The 22,346-nt window shown below is 38.1% G+C and overlaps 1 protein-coding gene across 1 annotated transcript in view; it reads right to left on the reverse strand.

The window, feature by feature from the left end:
- The window catches only part of LOC126272515 (nitrilase and fragile histidine triad fusion protein NitFhit), a 67,627-nt gene extending 57,150 nt beyond the window's left edge, over nucleotides 1-10,477 (reverse strand). The window contains 3 exon segments of the mRNA XM_049975417.1: nucleotides 1,245-1,464; nucleotides 1,556-1,711; nucleotides 10,084-10,477. Of these exon segments, the coding sequence (XP_049831374.1) occupies nucleotides 1,245-1,464; nucleotides 1,556-1,711; nucleotides 10,084-10,266 (559 nt within the window). The 5' untranslated portion in view covers nucleotides 10,267-10,477.
- Between the last annotated feature and the right edge of the window lie 11,869 nt (nucleotides 10,478-22,346).

Genomic DNA, 22,346 nt, shown 5'->3' on the forward strand with positions numbered 1-22,346 from the left:
CTAGATGACAGGGTCAACCATACAGATGGCAATTATACCGTCATGAGATATGTGATGCCATGCCTACTCGACTTGTTGACACAGTTCAGTAACTGTTGTCGATTGCCAAGGTGTGTGAGTCACTTCTTGTCATATCGCATCCCACACGTGCTGAATTGGAGACAAGTTCGGAGATCACATTGGCTAAGAAGTTGCAGTACAAGTTGCAGGGTGTGTTGAGCTTCAGGGACAGTGTCTGGGCGAGCATTATTCTCTTGTAACAACAAACCACCATCCTGTTGTTCATGCCTAACGACATTCTGCACATACCAAGCACTGGTTTAGCATCCTCTCCAGAAACATCAAAGATGAAGGGGAGTCATAGCTTTTTGCAGGAGCCAGAGTGTCACTCTACAAGACAGCACTCAGCAGGTCTACACTGTACGCACAAACGACAGTCACTTGCACTAAGGAAGAATCTGCTTTCATCATCAAAGACCATGGCATTCCATTTCATTTTCCAAGTGATCTTCAGATGACACCAGCCGAGCCACGCAAGTCGATGCTGTGGTGTGACTGGAAAACGCGTTAGACTGTGTGTGCCTGTAGTCCCACAGCTAATAATCAAACTGTAACAGGTCATGCTGATGTGTCTAGGCTCACAAATCTTCTTATCTGTGCTGAGATAGTGCACAGTCTGACACTGCTGCCCTTACAATATGATCATCTTGGTGGGCATCTGTGCTGTGTGGACAAACAGAACCTCGTCTAGGGTGTGAGAATGTTCACGTGACCACTGATGTAGCACGTCCAACTTGAGTGGCAATTCTCTGAAAGGATCATCCTACCACTCGGAAGGCCACAATTTAACTCCTTTCAAACTCACTCATTTGCCAGTACGAAACACGAGTGCATCATGCAAGGTTACCTGCTTGCTTCACATGTTTACACCACACTGAGCTTTCTGGTTGCGAGCATACCCTACTAAAATGTAGACACAGATAGATGGTGCTCTGGTAGCTATGCCACTGTGCTATCTCTTGGCGGACCATGCTGAAACCATTATCGTTTACCATTCCCCATGTGCTATATGCCATCATCGGATCAAAATTGATGTCTTTCTAGGACTATTAATTCTTTCTCCAGCAGTGTATTTAGCACATAGAAACAGTAGCAAAATGTTTCTATATTAGTAATAATAGAAGCCCTAAAATATGGGCACCACATGCATATACTATCATCAAGAGGATAATATGACTGAGAACAAGTTTATTTTAAGGATACAATAGCGAGACCAACTCTTCCAACAGGTGTCTCAACTGGAGCTATTATTTCTTTCCCTCTTTCAACATAATCTGATTCTTTTAACCTCACTCCCTTTTCTGGAATTTCAACATCAAATAAATGAGTTTTTCTATAGATTGCTGCCACATTTCCGGAGCTGTCTATCACAACATGTGAATTTCTTACTTTAGTAGGTGACACCTGGAAAAAAAAAAAAAAAAAAAAAAAAAAAACGTAAATCAGATTATACAGCATAGTCATCACAGTTTTATTAAAAAGAAAACTATTTTACCTTCTCATGCAAACCTCCCAGAGAGAGCCACACATTGTTGTTTTTGGCCAACTGACAATACTTCTGCATCAATGGGCCTGGAAAAGGCTCTGACAATGCAAATGTCTCATCCTTACTTTCTCCAATGAAATCACATGCTTCAGGAAGAAAGACCATCTTTAAAAAAGAAAAAAAAACCATGAAACTATGATATTAGTGAGAATTCACACTCAAGGAAAGACAATAAGCAACATAATGTGACAGAATGATACGTACAGCATCTCATCCCCATTTCATTACAGTATGGACGTTAGTTTGGAAAAAACAGAAACTACTGGCAACAAGTCTGTCTCCCCATGGCAGCAGCAAAAAACAAAGACATAAAATGCTCACTGGGTACCAATATCAGTAAAATACACACCATGGTCCACAGATGTAATAGGTTTGTCTTTGAAAGATTATGTTGTGTTTGCAGTTGGTCAAATGATATAAACAAAAAAGTAACTTAAAAAGCAAAACTAGATTCAAAAAAGTGCCCAGGACAGCTGATACACACAAATGTTTTCACACTGAATGTCCCATGTCGATACGACTGATCTCCACGGACATGAGTAAACCAGAAAATTACTGCTGCCAATAAACAAATATCAATATTATGCACACATTTCATAAATTTAAAAATCCTGGATGTTAGCAACACAACTGCTGATTACACACTCTACATGGATAAACCTTAATGACCTAGGGAAAAACTGCTTGTTAAAAATATAAACAATTAGATTAGACATCAACAACAGGAACCAAATACCCAACAGGAAATCATCTTAAACTGGCATTCTCACAGCACAGGCAAGACCACACCAACACCTTCGCTATCAACAACACCTGCAGAAAAAACATCTCATCTGAAATGCACTAGGAAGGAAACTCAGCATTTTTTATGGTGAGTCACTCAATGGAGGCACAGCATATGTCATCCGATGCATTTTATCGGGGCAGGCACTTGACAGTATTCAAGACTTTTGCATGTCTAGCCGGCCAGATATCAATGCAAATAGTGAGTTTTTCTCACATATTAATGTACAGTCACTTAAAAATCAACTTACAGAAATAGATTAATGGTTGAAAGAATTAAATTGTCAGGTTTTGCTAGAAAATGAACATTGGCTAACTCATAGTGAATTTGAATCTTTAAGTGTACCTTATCAATACCAATTAGTGACATGTTACTGTAGCATAAATTTGAAGCACGATGGTCATTTCAATCTATATCAAAGAAACAAATAATTTAGAATATGAAGTGTGAGATGTAAGTTTTTTATGTATAGAAGCAGTTTTTGATGTTTCAGCAATACTGATGCCAAGTCGACAACTAACAGCTGTTATCAGTGTAGCATTCCCCTAGTAATAACATAGAATAATTTACAGAAAATTTTGAAAAATTGACAATAATGTTTTTAAAATATAAAAATGGCAGATTTATGATATTTGGCGATATGAAAGTAGAGATTAGGTGTAAGACCAAACATATGAAGCACCTATTAGACACATTGAGATTGCTAAACTTCTACAGTCTAAATGACAAACCCACCAGGCACAATACATGCTTTCTTCAGAATATCAGATCATGCAGGGCTTTGGCTTAGGCAACCTCTAAACAACAAAAGATACAGTTTTTCAAATGACCTAAGAGAGTAACCATACCAATCAAAGGAAAAAAAAATTAGTCAGTTAAAAGTCAATCTTAATCACATAAACTGGGGTACAGTACTCACTAATTTTTAGAATTATTAGTGGAGAACCTTGACTTGTGTTGTCCCAAGTATCACAAAAATACACAAAGCAGAACTAGTGTTATATGTTGTTGTTGTTGTCTTCAGTCCTGAGACTGGTTTGATGCAGCTCTCCATGCTACTCTATCCAGTGCTAGCTTCTTCATCTCCCAGTACCTACTGCAACCTACATCCTTCTGAATCTGCTTAGTGTACTCATCTCTCGGTCTCCCTCTACGATTTTTACCCTCCACACTGACCTCCAATGCTAAATTTGAGATCCCTTGATGCCTCAAAACATGTCCTACCAACCGATCCCTTCTTCTAGTCAAGTTGTGCCACAAACTTCTCTTCTCCCCAATCCTATTCAATACCTCCTCATTAGTTACGTGATCTATCCACCTTATCTTCAGTATTCTTCTGTAGCACCACATTTCGAAAGCTTCTATTCTCTTCTTGTCCAAACTAGTTATCGTCCATGTTTCACTTCCATACATGGCTACACTCCAAACAAATATTTTCAGAAATGACTTCCTGACACTTAAATCTATATTCGATGTTAACAAATTTCTCTTCTTCAGAAACGCTTTCCTTGCCATTGCCAGTCTACATTTTATATCCTCTCTACTTGGACCATCATCAGTTATTTAACTTCCTAAATAGCAAAACTCCTTTACTACCTTAAGTGTCTCATTTCCTAATCTAATTCCCTCAGCATCACCCGATTTAATTGGACTACATTCCATTATCCTCGTTTTGCTTTTGGTTATGTTCATCTTATATCCTCCTTTCAAGACACTGTCCATTCCGTTCAACTGCTCTTCCAAGTCCTTTGCCGTCTCTGACAGAATTACAATGTCATCGGCGAACCTCACAGTTTTTACTTCGTCTCCATGAATTTTAATACCTACTCCAAATTTTTCTTTTGTTTCCTTTACTGCTTGCTCAATATACAGATTGAATAACATCGGGGAGAGACTACAACCCTGTCTCACTCCTTTCCCAACCACTGCTTCCCTTTCATGCCCCTCGACTCTTATGACTGCCATCTGGTTTCTGTACAAATTGTAAATAGCCTTTCGATCCCTATATTTTACCCCTGCCACCTTTAGAATTTGAAAAAGAGTATTCCAGTCAACATTGTCAAAAGCTTTCTCTAAGTCTACAAATGCTAGAAACGTAGGTTTGCCTTTTCTTAATCTTTCTTCTAAGATAAGTCGTAAGGTCAGTATTGCCTCACGTGTGCCAACATTTCAACGGAATCCAAACTGATCCTTCCCGAGGTCCGCATCTACCAGTTTTTCCATTCGTCTGTAAAGAATTCGCGTTAGTATTTTGCAGCTGTGACTTATTAAACTGATAGTTCGGTAGTTTTCACATCTGTCAGCACCTGCTTTCTTTGGGATTGGAATTATTATATTCTTCTTGAAGTCTGAGGGTATTTCGCCTGTCTCATACATCTTGCTCACCAGCTGGTAGAGTTTTGTCATGACTGGCTCTCCCAAGGCCGTCAGTAGTTCTAATGGAATGTTGTCTACTCCGGGGGCCTTGTTTCGACTCAGGTCTTTCAGTGCTCTGTCATACTCTTCACGCAGTATCGTATCACCCATTTCGTCTTCATCTACATCCTCTTCCATTTCCATAATATTGTCCTCAAGTACATCACCCTTGTATAAACCTTCTATATACTCCTTCCACCTTTCTGCCTTCCCTTCTTTGCTTAGAACTGGGTTGCCATCTGAGCTCTTGATATTCATACACGTGGTTCTCTTCTCTCCAAAGGTCTCTTTAATTTTCCTGTAGGCAGTATCTATCTTACCCCTATTGGGTTAAGCCTCTACATCCTTACATTTGTCCTCTAGCCATCCCTGTTTAGACATTTTGCACTTCCTGTCGATCTCATTTTTGAGACGTCTGTATTCCTTTTTGCCTGCTTCATTTACTGCATTTTTATATTTTCTCCTTTCATCAATTAAATTCAATATTTCTTCTGTTACCCAAGGATTTCTAGCAGCCCTCGTCTTTTTTACCTACTTTATCCTCTGCTGCCTTCACTACTTCATCCCTCAGAGCTACCCATTCTTCTTCTACTGTATTTCTTTCCCCTATTCCTGTCAATTGTTCCCTTATGCTCTCCCTGAAACTCTGTACAACCTCTGGTTCTTTCAGTTTATCCAGGTCCCATCTCCTTAATTTCCCACATTTTTGCAGTTTCTTCAGTTTTAATCTACAGGTCATAACCAATAGATTGTGGTCAGAGTCCACATCTGCCCCTGGAAATGTCTTACAACTTAAAACCTGGTTCCTAAATCTCTGTCTTACCATTATATAATCTATCTGATACCTTTTAGTATCTCCAGGGTTCTTCCACGTATACAACCTTCTTTCATGATTCTTAAACCAAGTGTTACCTATGACTAAGTTGTGCTCTGTACAAAATTCTACTAGGCGGCTTCCTCTTTCATTTCTTTGCCCCAGTCCATATTCACCTACTATGTTTCCTTCTCTCCCTTTTCCTACACTCGAATTCCAGTCACCCATTACTATTAAATTTTCGTCTCCCTTCACTATCTGAATAATTTCTTTTATTTCATCGTACATTTCTTCAATTTCTTCGTCATCTGCAGAGCTAGTTGGCATATAAACTTGTACTACTGTAGTAGGTGTGGGCTTCGTATCTATCTTGGCCACAATAATGCGTTCACTATGCTGTTTGTAGTAGCTTACCCGCATTCCTATTTATTATTAAACCTACTCCTGCATTACCCCTATTTGATTTTGTGTTTATAACCCTGTAATCACCTGACCAGAAGTCTTGTTCCTCCTGCCACCGAACTTCACTAATTCCCACTATATCTAACTTTAACCTATCCATTTCCCTTTTTAAATTTTCTAACCTACCTGCCCGAGTAAGGGATCTGACATTCCACGCTCCGATCCGTAGAACGCCAGTTTTCTTTCTCCTGGTAACGACATCCTCCTGAGTAGTCCCCGCCCGGAGATCCGAATGGGGGACTATTTTACCTCCGGAATATTTTACCCAAGAGGATGCCATCATCATTTAATCATACAGTAAAGCTGCATGTCCTCGGGGAAAATTACGGCTGTAGTTTCCCGTTGCTTTCAGCCATTATATGAAGTTCAAGAACTGAGAAAGTGGTACATGCCATACCTGAGCAAACTTAGGGAGGAAATGATGGTACACTATGACAGACTGCAACTGAGACAAGCTGCGAAGGAAACTTACACAACAGCAAGCAGGGTGTATAGACCAGAAATTAGAGTTGCCAGGAGGACAGCCAACGACAATTATATATCCAGTTCAACAAATAAGTTGAACAGCACATCAGGCAACATGATCTACTTAACTCCTCACAATATGGCTTCAGACCTCATCTTTCCTTTGTCAAAGTAGTAGAGACTATCATCACAAAAATATATCCTACTTTTGAGACTAAGAAAATATTCTGTCCAACTCTTCTAGATTCGAGAAAAGCTTTTGATACGGCCTCCCATAGTGCACTTATCGAAAAGCTCCAGTAATATGAGTTGGAGAGAAAATTACTCGCCTTATCGAGTCTTACCTAAGCAACAGAGAGCAGGTATAAAAACCAAAGTTCAAACTCATTAACTTTTACAAAAAGCATTTCACAGGGCTCACTAATGGGTCCATTCCCATTCATTGTATTATGTAACAATCAAATGGTATATCCTAAGGTTTACAACAGCCAAACTATCTAGGCTCCAGATTTTTCAGTAGACTGGGAGTCTATCTTCCCATTCTGTCTCCTATAGCGCATTTAAGATTTTTATAGCAAATTAGTTTAAGAAGAAAGTGAACCACTTCATAAAAGATTTAAATGACAAAGTTTTGACTACTGTCATACTAAACTGCAATAAATCACTGGTTAAAAGGTTCTCACATATATAATTTTCACATTACGTGTGACAATGTGTTACTGATATATATATCATCAAATTTTTATGTACATGTCTCTTAAATTTACATGTAAATATTTACATCAATAACATGTAAACTGTCCAAGGATGAATAAATTCTATTCTGTTCTATTTTATTCACAACAAGAATTACAGTCATTCTCATTCATCCAGGACACCACGTTAACTGGCTTTGGCAACTCACAACCATACTCTACCCTTTCAATCTCAGTATTAGTAAGTTATCTGCACAATTATCAATTTACAATTATATATGTGAGAGCTTACTGCAAGGAAAGTATAAATCATATTTACAGACTATGAACATACACATGTCTAACCAGGAGAGAAGAGAGCAGTATTATCTTTTTTAATCAATCATCCCAGAAACTGCATGAAGTAATTTAGGAAAACCACAGAAAATATAAGTCAAGATGACTGTACTGAATATCAGCCTCCATCCTCCAGAATTCGAGGCCCGTATCTTAACAAATGAACTAGCTCTGTTGATTATACCTAACATACAATTCTATTACTCGTAGATTAGACAATGGAAAGTCCTGGATGGCAGTCAGGCTCCAGTTTGTAGGACAGCAGCTATGTGAGTGTGAGTTGTGCTTGTGTGAATATGTGCCATTACAGAATTTGCTCGAAAGCTTATTTTTGGAGTCTTCTACAATGTGACTGTCTGTGACTGCCTCCTCAATAAACAGAATCAGAATTTTACTGCCTCATGAAACACACACGTAAATCATTCACTTAAAATGCAGAAGACTTATAAATATACATAATGTACGTGAGATACACACAATGTGTCAAACAAAGAACAAAAACAATATCAATTTACAAAAATAATTACTCCACAAAGAAACCTTCATCATCATTTAAAAATTTCATGAACAGGTAACAACATTTTTGAACTACAATGATGCATAATCTTATCTCCAGTAAACCTAATTCCATACCATGAAAGTTATTTGTTTTTTAATTTACTATAAATCTTCACAGCCATCTAATGAGGACTCCGGAGTAGAGTTTTAGTCTGTAGTTGTTGTGGGTTTCCGTCCTGAGACTAGTTTGATGCAGCTCTCCATGCTACTCTATCCTGTGCAAGCTTCTTCATCTCCCAGTACCTACTGCAACCTACATCCTTTTGAATCTGCTTGGTATATTCATCTCTTGGCCTCCCTCTACAATTTTTACCCTCCACACTGCCATCCAATGCTAAATTTGTAATCCCTTGATGCCTCAGAACATGTCCTACCAACCGGTCCCTTCTTCTTGTCAAGTTGTGCAACAAACTCCTCTTCTCCCCAATTCTCTACCCATCTAATTTTCAGCAATTATTTAATAAGCTTCCACAATATGTACACGAACTAACTAAACAAGCATTAAAAAAACTGTACGAATGGCTAGTTGCTCACCCATTCTATGACATAAATGATTATTTCAACTGTAATATAATTTTGTAGTATTAATGGCATGCCTCTTGTTTTCTTTGAATTAACAGTTATATTGTATTATATGCCTGACATGGTCTATTGCTGTAATGGCCTAATGACAATAAAATTATTATTATAATTATTATTATTATTGGGCTTTGCTACAGATCAGTCTGTAACTACAATCTACACATTAAAAATAATATAACAGCAAAATAAATATTATGAATGTTTGGCTCCTGCTGGGTTTGTACCAGTATGTATGACATCTAATTCTATGTCATGAGTCAATGTTCAGTCCTGGTAAGTTCAAATAGCACATTTTTTTGCCCAACTTTTAACAATGGCAACCATGTCTAAATGTATTGATAAAAATTTTAATGTCATTCACTACCATCTGTGTGGTCTGTCACAAGTCCAGACCTTATGCCCTGTGACTTCTTCGAGTGGTTTGGGTTAAAGATAGAACACATAGGAAAGGACTGTGAAATTTACATGAATTAGAGGTAAAGTTATAGTAGGTTACATGAGATAACCCACATTAAGTCTGTTAGAAATCTCAACCCTAAACAGAGGAAGCTGGTGGGCACCACTAGTTTCTACATTGCATTTTAAGTTTCATAATCCAATTATCCTCACAACTGAAACCACTGATTAGTAATCATTCTGTTCCACATGATGCCACTCAAAGTATAACACACGATCACATCCTAGATCTATGGAAGAAGTATCTAATGGTGCAAGACAATGATATGTCATTCTTCTATACCTGAATATGGTGTAACACATGGAATGAGTGAACCAGTAATAGTTACTAACTTGGTGAACACAGTTAATAAACCCATCTGTTAAATACAATATATGGTGACATAGAGATTAAATACAATTAATAAACGTAATGCACAAAAACATTTTTTAGACGCTGAATATGACTCATTATCCTACATGCTAATAACAATTATACATTTATTGGCTTACAGCACTGTGTAAGCCAAATAAACAGTGAGTGTGGTTGCTTCTACAAGTTGATCTCGGCACAACCCAGATGGTAAAACTATTTCACACAGCAAACTGGATTGTTTGACAAACAATTGTACAGTCTTTAATAACTTTTCATGGCTTGGGCCGTGCAGTTTGTAGTACTTTACTGAAATCTAGTGTTGTTTTCATCCATTTTTTCCCTGACTACACCTTTCGTGCCACTATTTATACAAATAGTACACAGACATCAATGTTTTCTGTATTTAGAAAATTTTTGGTAATGATTTTATACCAGAGTTGCAAGTGTTGAACACCAGGTCAAGAGAAATTTATATAAAGTAATCAAATTTCGAACAGTGGTGTAGCTTGAAAGGAGTGATTTCTGCAAAACTGCGATTTTTGTTAGCAGCCTTACCTGTGCACGACTTTCTTTTGCAGTTTCGATTAAAGATTTACAGGTTTCGAAGTTTTTATCTTTGTCATTCGTGGCTGTAAGTTGACAGACAGCTATTATTTTCCGTTCCATTGTACTTAGTGTGGCGAAACTTCTCTTCGTTGTTGACGATGCGAGACACAAGAACAATCCTAATCTCGTCATGAGTATGTCAAGTTATTAACTCGCAAGCATCGGTTATCTCTCCGCAACACTGTTTCCAAGGTCACTTCGAATGTCCTCTGAGAAGGTTATGTTTACAGTACGGAGAATTTAAGATTCAATACAAATATTTACCGGTAAACTACGTTATACGACTTCGACTGTCAGAAAGTGTCATAACAAATGTACTTCGCGCGTCGTCTGGCCTGTTTTCCTCAGGGTTGCCAATTAACTCACTAGTCATTTTTGTTACAGTTTCACTGTATATTAATGGCAATCAAAATGCTGATGTTGCGAAAAATTAAATTGGGAAAGTTACTTTATAATACGACTGTTTAAAGGAAAAGATACAATAATTTAGCACAATTTTTGAAGAAAGAAATGCCGCTTATTTCTACATCGCAGTACGTAGCTCATAGCGCCTTATTTGAATAGTTCGTAAACAGCAACTGGTGCAACAGTTACCTCTAGGTAAAAGTTGAAGCAATGGCAGGCATGTAACCTATAGCTCAGAATGAGCACTAACTTTTGCGGCCGGCAGAAAATGTGAAGCTTCTGTTAAATCATTTTTTTAATGATAAAAGTTAATAGTTTGTCACTACGAACTGAAAAGGCGCACCGAGACATTATGGGTGGCGGTGAGAACGAACTAAATTCAACTAATGAAGCCACGAATCATATATTTCAACAATATCGCTCGCTGTGGGGGGGTATATATTTCCAATTAAATGTACTTCTTTACAGCGCTTACAGGAATATATGTCCCACGTTGGTACGCTCCTGGCATCTAACGGGAGTCCACGGCATCAGCCGCAGGTTCTGTTTACTGAAATAAAGCGTTCAGGGCTGTGGAAAGTATACTTCCCACCAAACAACGGTATTTTAATGGTTCTTAGTAAGTGTAGTTACCACCAAAGTAGTTTCTGGAAGAGGTTTGGGAAGTGTACTTACCACAAGATTAACCTGTCTTTTATAATATGGCACTGACACACTGCGACCTGAGCAAGGTGTTTGATTGCATGCCACACAAGATACTGATTAATAAGCTAAAATGTTATGGTACTGAAGGTGTGGTCCTAGCTATTCTTCTATCCTATCATGGAAACCGAAGACAAATAGTATCAGTTCATGGAGCAATCTCCCAAGAGCAAAAATTAGAGCAAGGTGTACCCCCAGAATCTGTCACAGGACTTCTCCTGTTCCTTACTATTTCAATAATATAGGTTGTATCTACGACATTCTACAGTCTGCTGATGATACCACACTGTTTGCCAAGGGAAAACGGCTGAACAAGCTCTGTTGGCAGCAGACGTACTCGGTGAAAGCATTAAGGAGTGGTTCATTGAAAAATAAATGAATCAAGAAAAAACAAAACACATGATATGTAGTCTCAGTAATGTTGGCTGCCAGGATAACATGAAGGCTGTCAAACTACTAGGCTTCATGACAGACAGCGAACTGACAGTGAACAAGCACACAGAGTATGTGTGTTCGAAGCTCTTTCGTGTTATATACCTGCTAATAAAACTAAAAGGTGTGTTAACCGACCAGTATCTATTAACAGTTTATTATCCACTCTTTCATAGCCATATTAATTATAGTCTGCTGTTATGGGGACACTCTTTAGGTTGTAAAGAGGTGTTAAAAAAAAGGAAGAAGAAGGGTGCACAGGACTTGAAGAACACTCATTATATAATATTGAAGAAGTTTTCAAGATTGACCAAAGTGAATGGACAAAATAATATTGACATAATATGTTGTATCCGCCCTTATCGTGAATACTTTTCTGTATGCTGTATAAAATTGTAACCAAATCTTATATATGTAACCCTGACACAGTCTGTCCAGTCATGACTGGTAAATGACTCAGACTAATAATAAAGTAATATGGTCCCAGGGAAGCATACTTAACCACCAACTTACGGATATCCCATAGCTTTTGGGAATACGTCTTACCACCTCTGTCTATGCCAAGCATCTTGTGGTTGTACAGGGCACGAGGTGTGTGAAAACTCCAGCAATAATCATTCTCTGTTTTTCATGGGATCACTGCTATTGTCAGAACACATTACTTCTTTTCTGTAATATACATTACTGTGACCTGTATCAGCTCATACCTTTATTGCGTGACAAAGTTTCTAGGATTGTTTTCACCGTCTGGTAAGTAAACTTCAATACCAGTAACAAATATAATTTGAAAACTGGTTTATTATTTTTTAAAGGAAAATGACAAAGAATAATGTATATATGTTTATACAAAGACATACACGCCAGAAGAAGCATTAGAGTTGCTGTTTCCACTACTTACCAATCCTGAGGACTACGAAATAGGAAGTGATAAAGCTACAGAAAATGAATTTGTTTTAGACATTGTACAAGGACCCTGATCCATGTTTTGTTCCACAGCCTGATATCAGTAACAGTGTACATGGTTCCTGCACTATGGGCATTGAGATTTCTAGTGATGGTACCATAAGTACAGAAGAAGATCCATTGGCACAAGAGCAATGGTCTGGTAACACTGCTGTTTCTGACTTTCTTTGATGTGTGTACACAACAGGAATCAGTTGTCAACAACTCACTTAAAAAAAAAATAAAAAAAAATTGGACAAGTTTATCTACAGACGAGTTACAGGCCTAGATTGGAATGAATATCTTGATGGATATCATCATTGTGTTACCCAGAATGGTGCACTACTGGAGTTCAGAACCTGCTTTAGGTAATCCTTATAAATTGCAGCCTATGAAATGCAAACATTTCAAAAAATTATTTGAAACTATTCACATAAATGACAATACATTGAATCCGCCATGATAAACTTCATCAGGCCAGACCTCTGACAATCCTTCTAAACAACACAATTTGTAAGCCATACACTGCCAGTAAATTATTGGTTGTGGATGAAAGCATGATATCTTTCAAGGGATGGACATCATTCAATCAGATTATGCCGAAAGTCTTCTACAAAAGCTGGAAACAAGAACAAAATACATATGCGGCTCCTGCAAAGTGCCCCTGTGTATTGAACCATGCTTCCACCAGTATCGTGGAAAATAAAAATGATTGTGATAGCCATTTGAACATTTGCTGCAGAAAGAAATATTACTTGTAAACCAAGATTAAATTGTTCACATTGAACATAAACCACTTCTAAACTTAAAATGTAATTATTTTCCAACAGGAACGGGAAACAACTCTTGGATTTCTGTGCCAGCACGGGCTTAGTAATCACAAACTCCTTTTTTAAACATAAAAACATCTCACAGCCACATGATAACTTGCCATCATTTTGTTAATGGTCATGGTGTGATATTCTGAGAGTATGTGAACTACTACACTTGTAGGACTGAACCAAAGACTATGAAGGTTCTGTGACAAGCTGGCTGTGACTTCCTGGACTTGTGCCATAGGGTTCAGAACTGTAGGGTCCTCCTAAATGAGTCAGGTGTGCACTAGACATTGGATGCTGCTACTAAGGGAGCTGATGGTGTGTGGGGTGCACACAAGGTTTTTTTTTTTAGATTAGGAGACTTACAATCCAGTCCAGGTAACAATAGCTGTATAAAACCCATAAATACCAGTGTAAGATCAAAAGAAAGGCCACCCATAGGCAAATGAACTATGGCCTTGCTGTTGGTGGGGAGGCTTGCATGCCTTAGCGATGCAGATAGCTGTATAAAAGTGCAACCATAACGGAAGGGTGTCTGTTGAGCGGCCAAACAAACATGTGGTTCCTGAAGATGATCTGGCATTGCAACATGAACCAAAACCATCTTGCTCTGCTGGTACTGTGAATGGCTGAAAGCAAGGGGAAACTACAGCCTTAATTTTTCACGAGGACATACAGCTCTACTGTATGGTTAAATGATGACAGCATCCTCTTGGGTAAAATATTCCAGGGGTAAAATTGTCACCCATTTGGATCTCTGGGTGGAGACTAATCAGGAGGACATCATTATCATTCTACAGATCGGAACTGGAATGTCAGAGACCTTAATTGGGTAGGTAGGTAAGAAAATTAAAGAAGGGAAGTGGATATGTTAAAGTTAGATATAGTGGGAATTAGTGAAGTTCAGTGGCAGGAGGAACAGGACTTGTGGTCAGGTGAATAATGGGTTAAAAGTACAAAATCAAATAGGGATAATGCAGACACAGGTTTAATAATGAATAAAAAAAATAGAAACACACATACGAACAGCACAGTGAAAGTATTATCGTAGTCAAGCTAAGACACAAGGCCCACTTCCAACACAGTAGTACAACTTTCTGTGCAAACTATCTCTGCAGATGAGGAGAAGATTAAAGAAATGTATGATGAAATAAAAGAAATTATTCAGATAGTTACTGGACAAGAAAATTTAATAATCTTGGGGGACTGGAATTCAAATGCATGAAAAGTTAAAGAAGGAAAAGTAGTAGGTGAATTTGGGCTGGGGAAAAGGAATGAAAGAGAAAGCTGCCTGGTAGAATTTTGTATGGTTAATCACACTTACTTTAAGAATCACAAAGGACGGAATATACATGAAGAAACCAGGAGACACCATAAGGTTTCAGATCGATTCTATAATGAAGACCACATGGAAAGAAGGGATAAGTCCATTTTATAGATTTTTCAGGGGAGCAGTTTTAAAGTTCAAAATGTTACAGTTTCATTGGTTATTGAAGAATGCTTTTGTAATTTATACAGTACATTCAACGACCTTTTCTTTAGGATTCCTTAAAAGTTGAAAAACAAAAAACAATATAAAAAACTGGATCCTTTATATCTTTTTATCTGATTGTCCATTTTTTAATTTCTTTGCATAATGCACTAATTAGATTGTAAGTCAGAACGTAATGTGATATTGGGATAATACATCACTATAAAACTTCCCTGCAACTCCCTTGACAAAGACTTATTCAGCTTTGAATCTAGTCATTATTGTACAAGATATGTTCATTACTAATCAGATTTTAGTAACAATATTTTGTTTTTATTTTCATTGAACTCATGTAAATTATAATGATTAATACGCCCATGTCTCAACTTTTGTATCTTTAAATCACTTGGTATACAACTACAAACAATTGTTCAATAAATGGTTACAACACATACATTAAAAATACAGTTAATAGGATGTAAATTTCAGTTATCAGCATAAATCACAATTTTCGTAACCCATAGTCTTCATTTCTCACTTTTTACTTATTACAAACAAATAACACAAAACACGTTTGTAAATTCACTGCCAGAAAGGAATATTTGTACAGTTCTCTTGGGCCCCTGTGTCACAGAACATCTTCAGTTCTTGCAGATCACAATACTTTTCCTTAGTGGTAGGCAGCAGTCCTGAAACATTGGACATACAACCTCTTAGTAGCATGGTATCTCAATAGTTTTGTAATAATTAAGCAGGACCTGCTATTTCACACAGTGATATTATCTAGTTTCATTTCATTACTATGACTAAAATCTCTGCCAACCTACCTTCATAACAGGGTGAAGGGGACACAAACTCTCCTCCTGCAAGTTCTGGTGCCTCTGCCATTCGTCCAGCAGGAGCAGTAACAACTGATGTGATCCAAGATCTGTTGTGTCACGACATATGATAAGCCTTGGATGGTGATGTTCCATCTTCATCTCCTTAGTAATTTGTGATGGGAATGGATATTTTGGTCTGTATCCTGGTTGCAAGAAATCAGTCCAATGACGTATCACTGAGCCATCAACTTCAACAACCTAAAAAGGAGTGGGTTTCGCACGCATGTCTTTAATTATGTCTGTCCAATCCTTTGGGAGCTCAACTTTTGTTTTATGCCTGATGAGGCCCAAGTATTTGTCGCTTTCCAGATACAAATGTCCTCTTACTTGGAATGTCACACAAATTGATTCAAATCACTTTGCATGATGGATAAGATAATGGATGAACTTGAAAAGAGTGTAAGGTTTTTTTTTTTTTAGGATCCGGAAATGAAGCAACGTAATAATGCAGGAAAGAAACTACTTCATTTGAACTTTTCTTCTCAACAGTTCCAGGATAAACATAAAACACTGCATTACTGTCTGTGTCGATGTATGTTAAATAGATATAGAGAAAGCTGTCACTTATAATAGACAATGTTGGTGCTGATGTTTGGAAATGGAAGATTTCGTTGGAAATCGATACATATCGATTCTGTATTTGTAAACCTTCTGCTCATCTGACAAGATTGTCTTTTACACTGATAGAATACATCAGCTTTATGGTGGTGCAGTTCATATTCAATCTTCTCTCTCTTAATATTGCTTTGAACATCTGATCTTTCCTTTCCATCTAATACATGAGTGAGCTGTGCCTCTAGAGCTTTGAAAGTTACAGAAAACTTATCACTAGTACTGTGTGTATCACTTCGAGGGAAACCAAATGAGATATTATATTTTGTACTAAATATTTTCTGATAAGTTTCATATAATACAGGAAAAGTAGAATGTTTCTCTTGAAACATCTTGATTGTAAGTTCTTCAGGCAAATAGAGTTTCTGTGTTTCATTTATGCTGTAATGACTGGACTGCCCTTTAAATGACCTGATGTGAGCACAGATGTTTTGCTCTGTTTTTGTTGAAAGTTTATGAACTTGGTTTCCATGTTTCCCTTGCTTGTCCACTGGCACCATGCCTTAATTTTTTAAGGAATTCCTGATAGTTTCTAACTTTTTCCTTGAAACATCATGAAGTAATATAAAGGCCTTTTGTCAAACAGACAATTCTTTCACAGTATTGTCTCTCATTATTCTGACTTTATAATGAAATGTATAACAACACAAATTAGCTACTGTTCTATCTCTGCGAGGCCTTAGGTGTTGTACATTGTCAACAGAAATCAGTCCTGTCAGGTGACAACTTTTCTCATTCCAGTCCTTCAGCAAATTGAAATTAGATATTAATGTAGACTTCTCTGCATCAGTTAGCAAATCAGTACAATCCTTCTTGAGTTACAATGCTATTTACTATTACTATTTCATGTGAAACTGTCCTTAGCTTTTTAGATACTTTAGATTGTCTACCATAGGTCTGTCTTTTTCTAGATTTATCACTGCAGCTCGACTCTGGATATTCCATCACCAGTTGAAACACCAACCTCAGTTGGATTTTACATGAAGCGCTGGGGCGATTGTCAAGGCTGCTCTGTGTTAGTACAAATCATGACACGAAATTCAGCTCCAACACAGCACAAAGCAAAGAAGCTAATGTCAAATCTACTCTGTGTTAGCTTTGACAATACATAATAAAGATCAACAATGACATCACACTTAAAAATGTCAACAATGAGACTTCCCACAAAAGCACACAAAAAAATCAATACAGCTCAGAAATCTGCACCTGCTGGACTTCACCCTTTCTGTCTGTGTATTGGATGGACTTGACCCGTTTTCTCCATGTACACCATATTTTAATCTGGATATAATTCCATGACTATACCCATCACGTTCATTTAAGTTCACCCACTTCACAGTGCATCTGATGATCTCCACACTCATACCACAAACTCATTTTCATAAGATTTGGACTTATCTCTTTCTTTATGTGTAGTCTTCATAGTGGTAAGACAGAGACTTTGGAACTAGGTTTTAAACTGTACGACATTTTCAAGAGGAGATGCTGACTCTGACCACATGCAGATTAAAACTGAAGAAACTACAAAAGGGCAGGATTTTAAGGAGATTGGACTTGGATAAACCAAAAGAACCAGAGGTTGTACAGAGTTTCAGAGGGAGCATTAGGGAACGACTGATAAGAACATGGGAAAGGAATACAGTAGAAGAAGAATGGGTAGCTTTGAGAGATGAAATAGTGAAGGCAGCAGATGATCAAGTAGATGAAAAGATGAGGGCTAGTATAAATCCTTGGTTAACACAAGAGATATTGAATTTAATCGATGACAGGAGACACTATAAAATGCAATAAATGAAGCAGGTCAAAGGCAATATAAACATCTAAAAAAATGAGTTCGACAGGAAGTGCAAAATGGCTAAGCAGGAATGGCTAGAGAACAAATTAAGGATGTAAAAGCATATATCACTAGGGAAGATAGATGCTGCCTACAGGAAAATTAAAGAGACCTTTGCAGAAAAGAGAACCATGTTTATGAATATCAAGAGATCAGGTGGAAAACCAGTCCTAAGCAAAAAAGGGAAAACAGAAAGGTGGAAGGAGTATATAGAGGGTCTATACAAAAGACATGTACTTGAGGGCAATATTATTGAAATGGAGGAGTATGTAGATGAAGATGAGAAGGGAGATAGGATATTGTGTGAAGAATTTGACACAGCACTGAAAGATCTAAGTCGGAACAAGGCCCTGGGAGTAGACAGCAGCCTGTTAGAACTACTGATAGCCTTGGCTGAGCCAGCCATCTGGTAAGATGTACGAGAAATGTGAAATACCCTCAGACTTCAAGAAGAATACAGTAATTCCAATTCCAGAGAAATGTAGGAACTCGCAAAGCAAAACTGACCCTATGAATTCTAATACAATATAGGTTAAAGGCAAACCTATGTTTATAGGATTTGTAGACTTAAAGAAAGCTTTTGACAATGTTGGCTGTAATACTGCAGTTGAAATTCTAAAGGTGGCGCTGTATTGTCCACGTCCAGCACTCACTCCCGTGTCCTATGCCGTACCATCTCTCGCACTGCCCTGTTACAAACTACCTTGTGTCCTCTCCGGAAATGATGCTCCCATCCAGTCTCCCCTTTCACGAGTGCTGTGATTGGCTAGAGCGCTCGTGCCATGTCTTCAAACCAATGCACCCACACACATATTTAAGCACATGCGAAATACGGGATTTATATTGAAATACTTGAAATTAAATAAATATTCCTACGGCTGGACCATAAACAAGCTCTAACACACATTATTAGATACATAAACAAATTAAATAAACATATATCAAATGAATATAACAAAAGGTAGACCAGTAGCCTAATGTCTCTGTGATTCCGAAACACAGTAAATATTTAACCAATTTCTTCATGAGTAGTATATATCGGATATAAACAAAGACATCGATGAATCAATATGTTTATCAGCATGCTGCAACCATTTTTTTGTCTAACTGTGGAGTAATTATGGCCTGACGCGATCGATAGTAATCGGCCACTTTGACCTCCAATAACTCATGTACTATTTAAGTTACATACCTATAATTCATACCAATTTAGGTTTACACTAATAGCTTTCTAAAGACATGGCTATCGACAAATGAAGTGTTTATATTTTGGAAATTTGTTGCTGGGTGTTATTTGTATATTTACTGTTTGATACTAAATTTTAAACTAATAAAGATATTGAAATCTCATTACACCATCCAAATAATCGTGCAAATAATGGTAATCTACATGTTTCTTTTTGAGGTATCATGATTCTTCTGGCTACTATTAATTTCTGTATGAACTGTGAAATGTCTGCCATTAAGGTTTCACAAAGTCCGCCACCTTTGGCACTCCTGGCATAGAGATCTCCTTCATCGACACAAAGCACCATCCTCATCACAGCAGAATTCCCAGCCACGTGCTGGACCATGTGCTGGGGCTAACCCCCTTATCTGGCTAACGTTTGGCACCACATGTTTGCTGCCATGCCCCGGCTTTGACAAGCGTCCTATGCGTCCGCCCCAGTTCCGAACATATAACTTATACGTTATCTCACAAGTTATAATGACATAAAAACCTATTTTGTGGAATTCTGAATGATTTATAGTACATTAAGTTTTGGATTTTTCCATACACTAATCCATTTCAGGCACTAAGAACCATAAACACATCATCATCATTGGTAGATAGTACAACTTGAATTTCCGCAAACAGCAGTTTGTGTTTGGAGTTGGTTGTTTGCTGTACAGCAATCTGCTTTCGTGTGCAGTGTCAACATGAACTCTGTTGAACCTGTATTAAGCATTAACAGAAAACAAAATTACCAGGGAAATTTAGTTGCAAAGGAAGTAGGGCCCCCCAGACCAGATCCATTGTCTGAGAAAGTGGTGAAATCAAATAAATGTGACACAAGCAAACACTTAACAAATAAGTGTATAATACACGTAACATGTGTGGGTGCAACCTAAGAATACTTTATTTTCAGCCCAGAAGTTAATTCGTTAACTAACACATGAATTAGGAATCCTGTAAATTTGTCCGAAAAGCTGTCTGGCGACACAATGCAGTGCAAGCCACCCATCTGCTTCAGCAGATGACACACAGATCAGCCGCGAGCAAAGCAGTCTAAGTTGCAGACTCTTTCTCCGCAATGGACTGCCTTGCTCCAGCTCTGAGGTTTCTCCGGAGAAAAGCATGTGACGAAAAATACCCCTTACCGTTACTTCCCATACTGAGAGCACACAACTGACAGCTCACCCAAGTGGGATAGTGTTTAATAGTGAGTGTATTGTGCTGCGTGAACTTGGAAGAGGGAACTGGCCACAAGGTGCAGTAACCATATTCTGGACGCAGACGGGTGCAGAGAAGGTGGTTCTTGTGAGTCTGCAACGCACCCTTCACTTGGACAATGATTGTTGGCATCAGCAAACTTGCTGAGGACTAGTGGCAGTATTAAAATTTTGTTCATATGGACCAATTTGATACTGATGTTTTCACACTGCCATGGCAATTTCATGGGATGTAGGTTACTTCCGCATTATGGAATTCTTAGTAACCGATCCACACACTTTATCCTAGTATTTTGATAAGGTACAGAATTGCTGTATATAATTTTTGGCCTTTACAATTTGTTACTTTTCTCTCACTGCAACCTTCCGTTCAGTGAGGCTACTGAGTTCTATAGGAATTATATCCCTTGTGCCCATTCTTATTGCTATAATTTTACTGTGTTAATGTTCTCCTGGTTACTTTTTATGTAATTGTGTTCTGTTCCAATAAAGGAACCAGAAAATAACAATCACTTGCCATGTCCTGTTTGTTTTTTTCCTGCTAATGCCTGCACATCCTAATGCGCCGTAGGCAGCTTACGTGTGCAAAGTTTGTGAGGAATGCATTTCCCCACAATACGGTTAAATCAAATTATTACATGGTTAACTAAAACAAAATCAGCATTAAATTTGACCCCTGTATCGTTATTAAGTAGAATGTAGTTACTGACTTTACCTATTATTTTTATTGTAGTCTATTGTACTGGTTGGTTATAAATTAACTTTTCCTATTCAATATGTTATAAACGGAAACCAATTACTGTATGAGTACCAAGCTTGGTAGCATTTATGTTCATAGTATAGGGTGCATGATAATGTCCAGAATATTGGGTGCATGATTTCCATGCATCACGGTGCCACAGTCCAATTCCAACTATGTCCACCAGGTGCCATGATCAGTCATTGTGATTCATAGTCTTACACACCTGACCAGTCGCAGTGCACTCGTTGACAGGTCAACATGAGCTTGGACAAAAGGAGCAGGGCATTATCGGTGAAGCTCTATTATCAATACGATAGTAATACAGCAGCTGCACTTCGAGAATATCACCAGCTGAAAGCATTACAGAAGGGTCCTCTTTCTCCATATGCTGTGTGGAGCATGATGAACAAGTTTGAATGAACTTGAGAACTGGGCACCACTTCAGGGAAAGGCTAATGACTGGTTGCACCACAGGTGGTTGATGAAATTGCTGTTGCTATGGCAGACAACACTGTGTGCAATTCCCGATCATCATACAGTGCAGTCATGGAAATTGAACATTCCATGGACCACCATACAGAAGATGCTCTGAACCATTCTCAAATGTATCTGCACATAAAATCCATATCATACAGCAGCTTGCAACACAGGATGCACAACAATGTGTTGACTTTGCTCTCCACTTTCTCGAAGGATTGAAGTTGATGAGGGCTGGTCCTGGCCCATCCCCCAAATAAAAAAAGCTCATTTTTCTCTGATGGGTGAGTTGAACGCACAGAACTGCCGAGTGTGGGGACCTCACCTCCAGTCACTGTGCATGAAGTTCCTCTGTATGGTGAAGTTGTCACCATATGGTGGCTTCACGGCTATGTTCATCATTGGACCACTCTTATTTTGAAACATACTGGTGCTCAAGGACCAAAGATATGTAGTGTGACTG

Source organism: Schistocerca gregaria, chromosome 5, assembly GCF_023897955.1.
Source record: "Schistocerca gregaria isolate iqSchGreg1 chromosome 5, iqSchGreg1.2, whole genome shotgun sequence".
NCBI classification, from domain to species: Eukaryota; Metazoa; Arthropoda; class Insecta; order Orthoptera; family Acrididae; genus Schistocerca; species Schistocerca gregaria.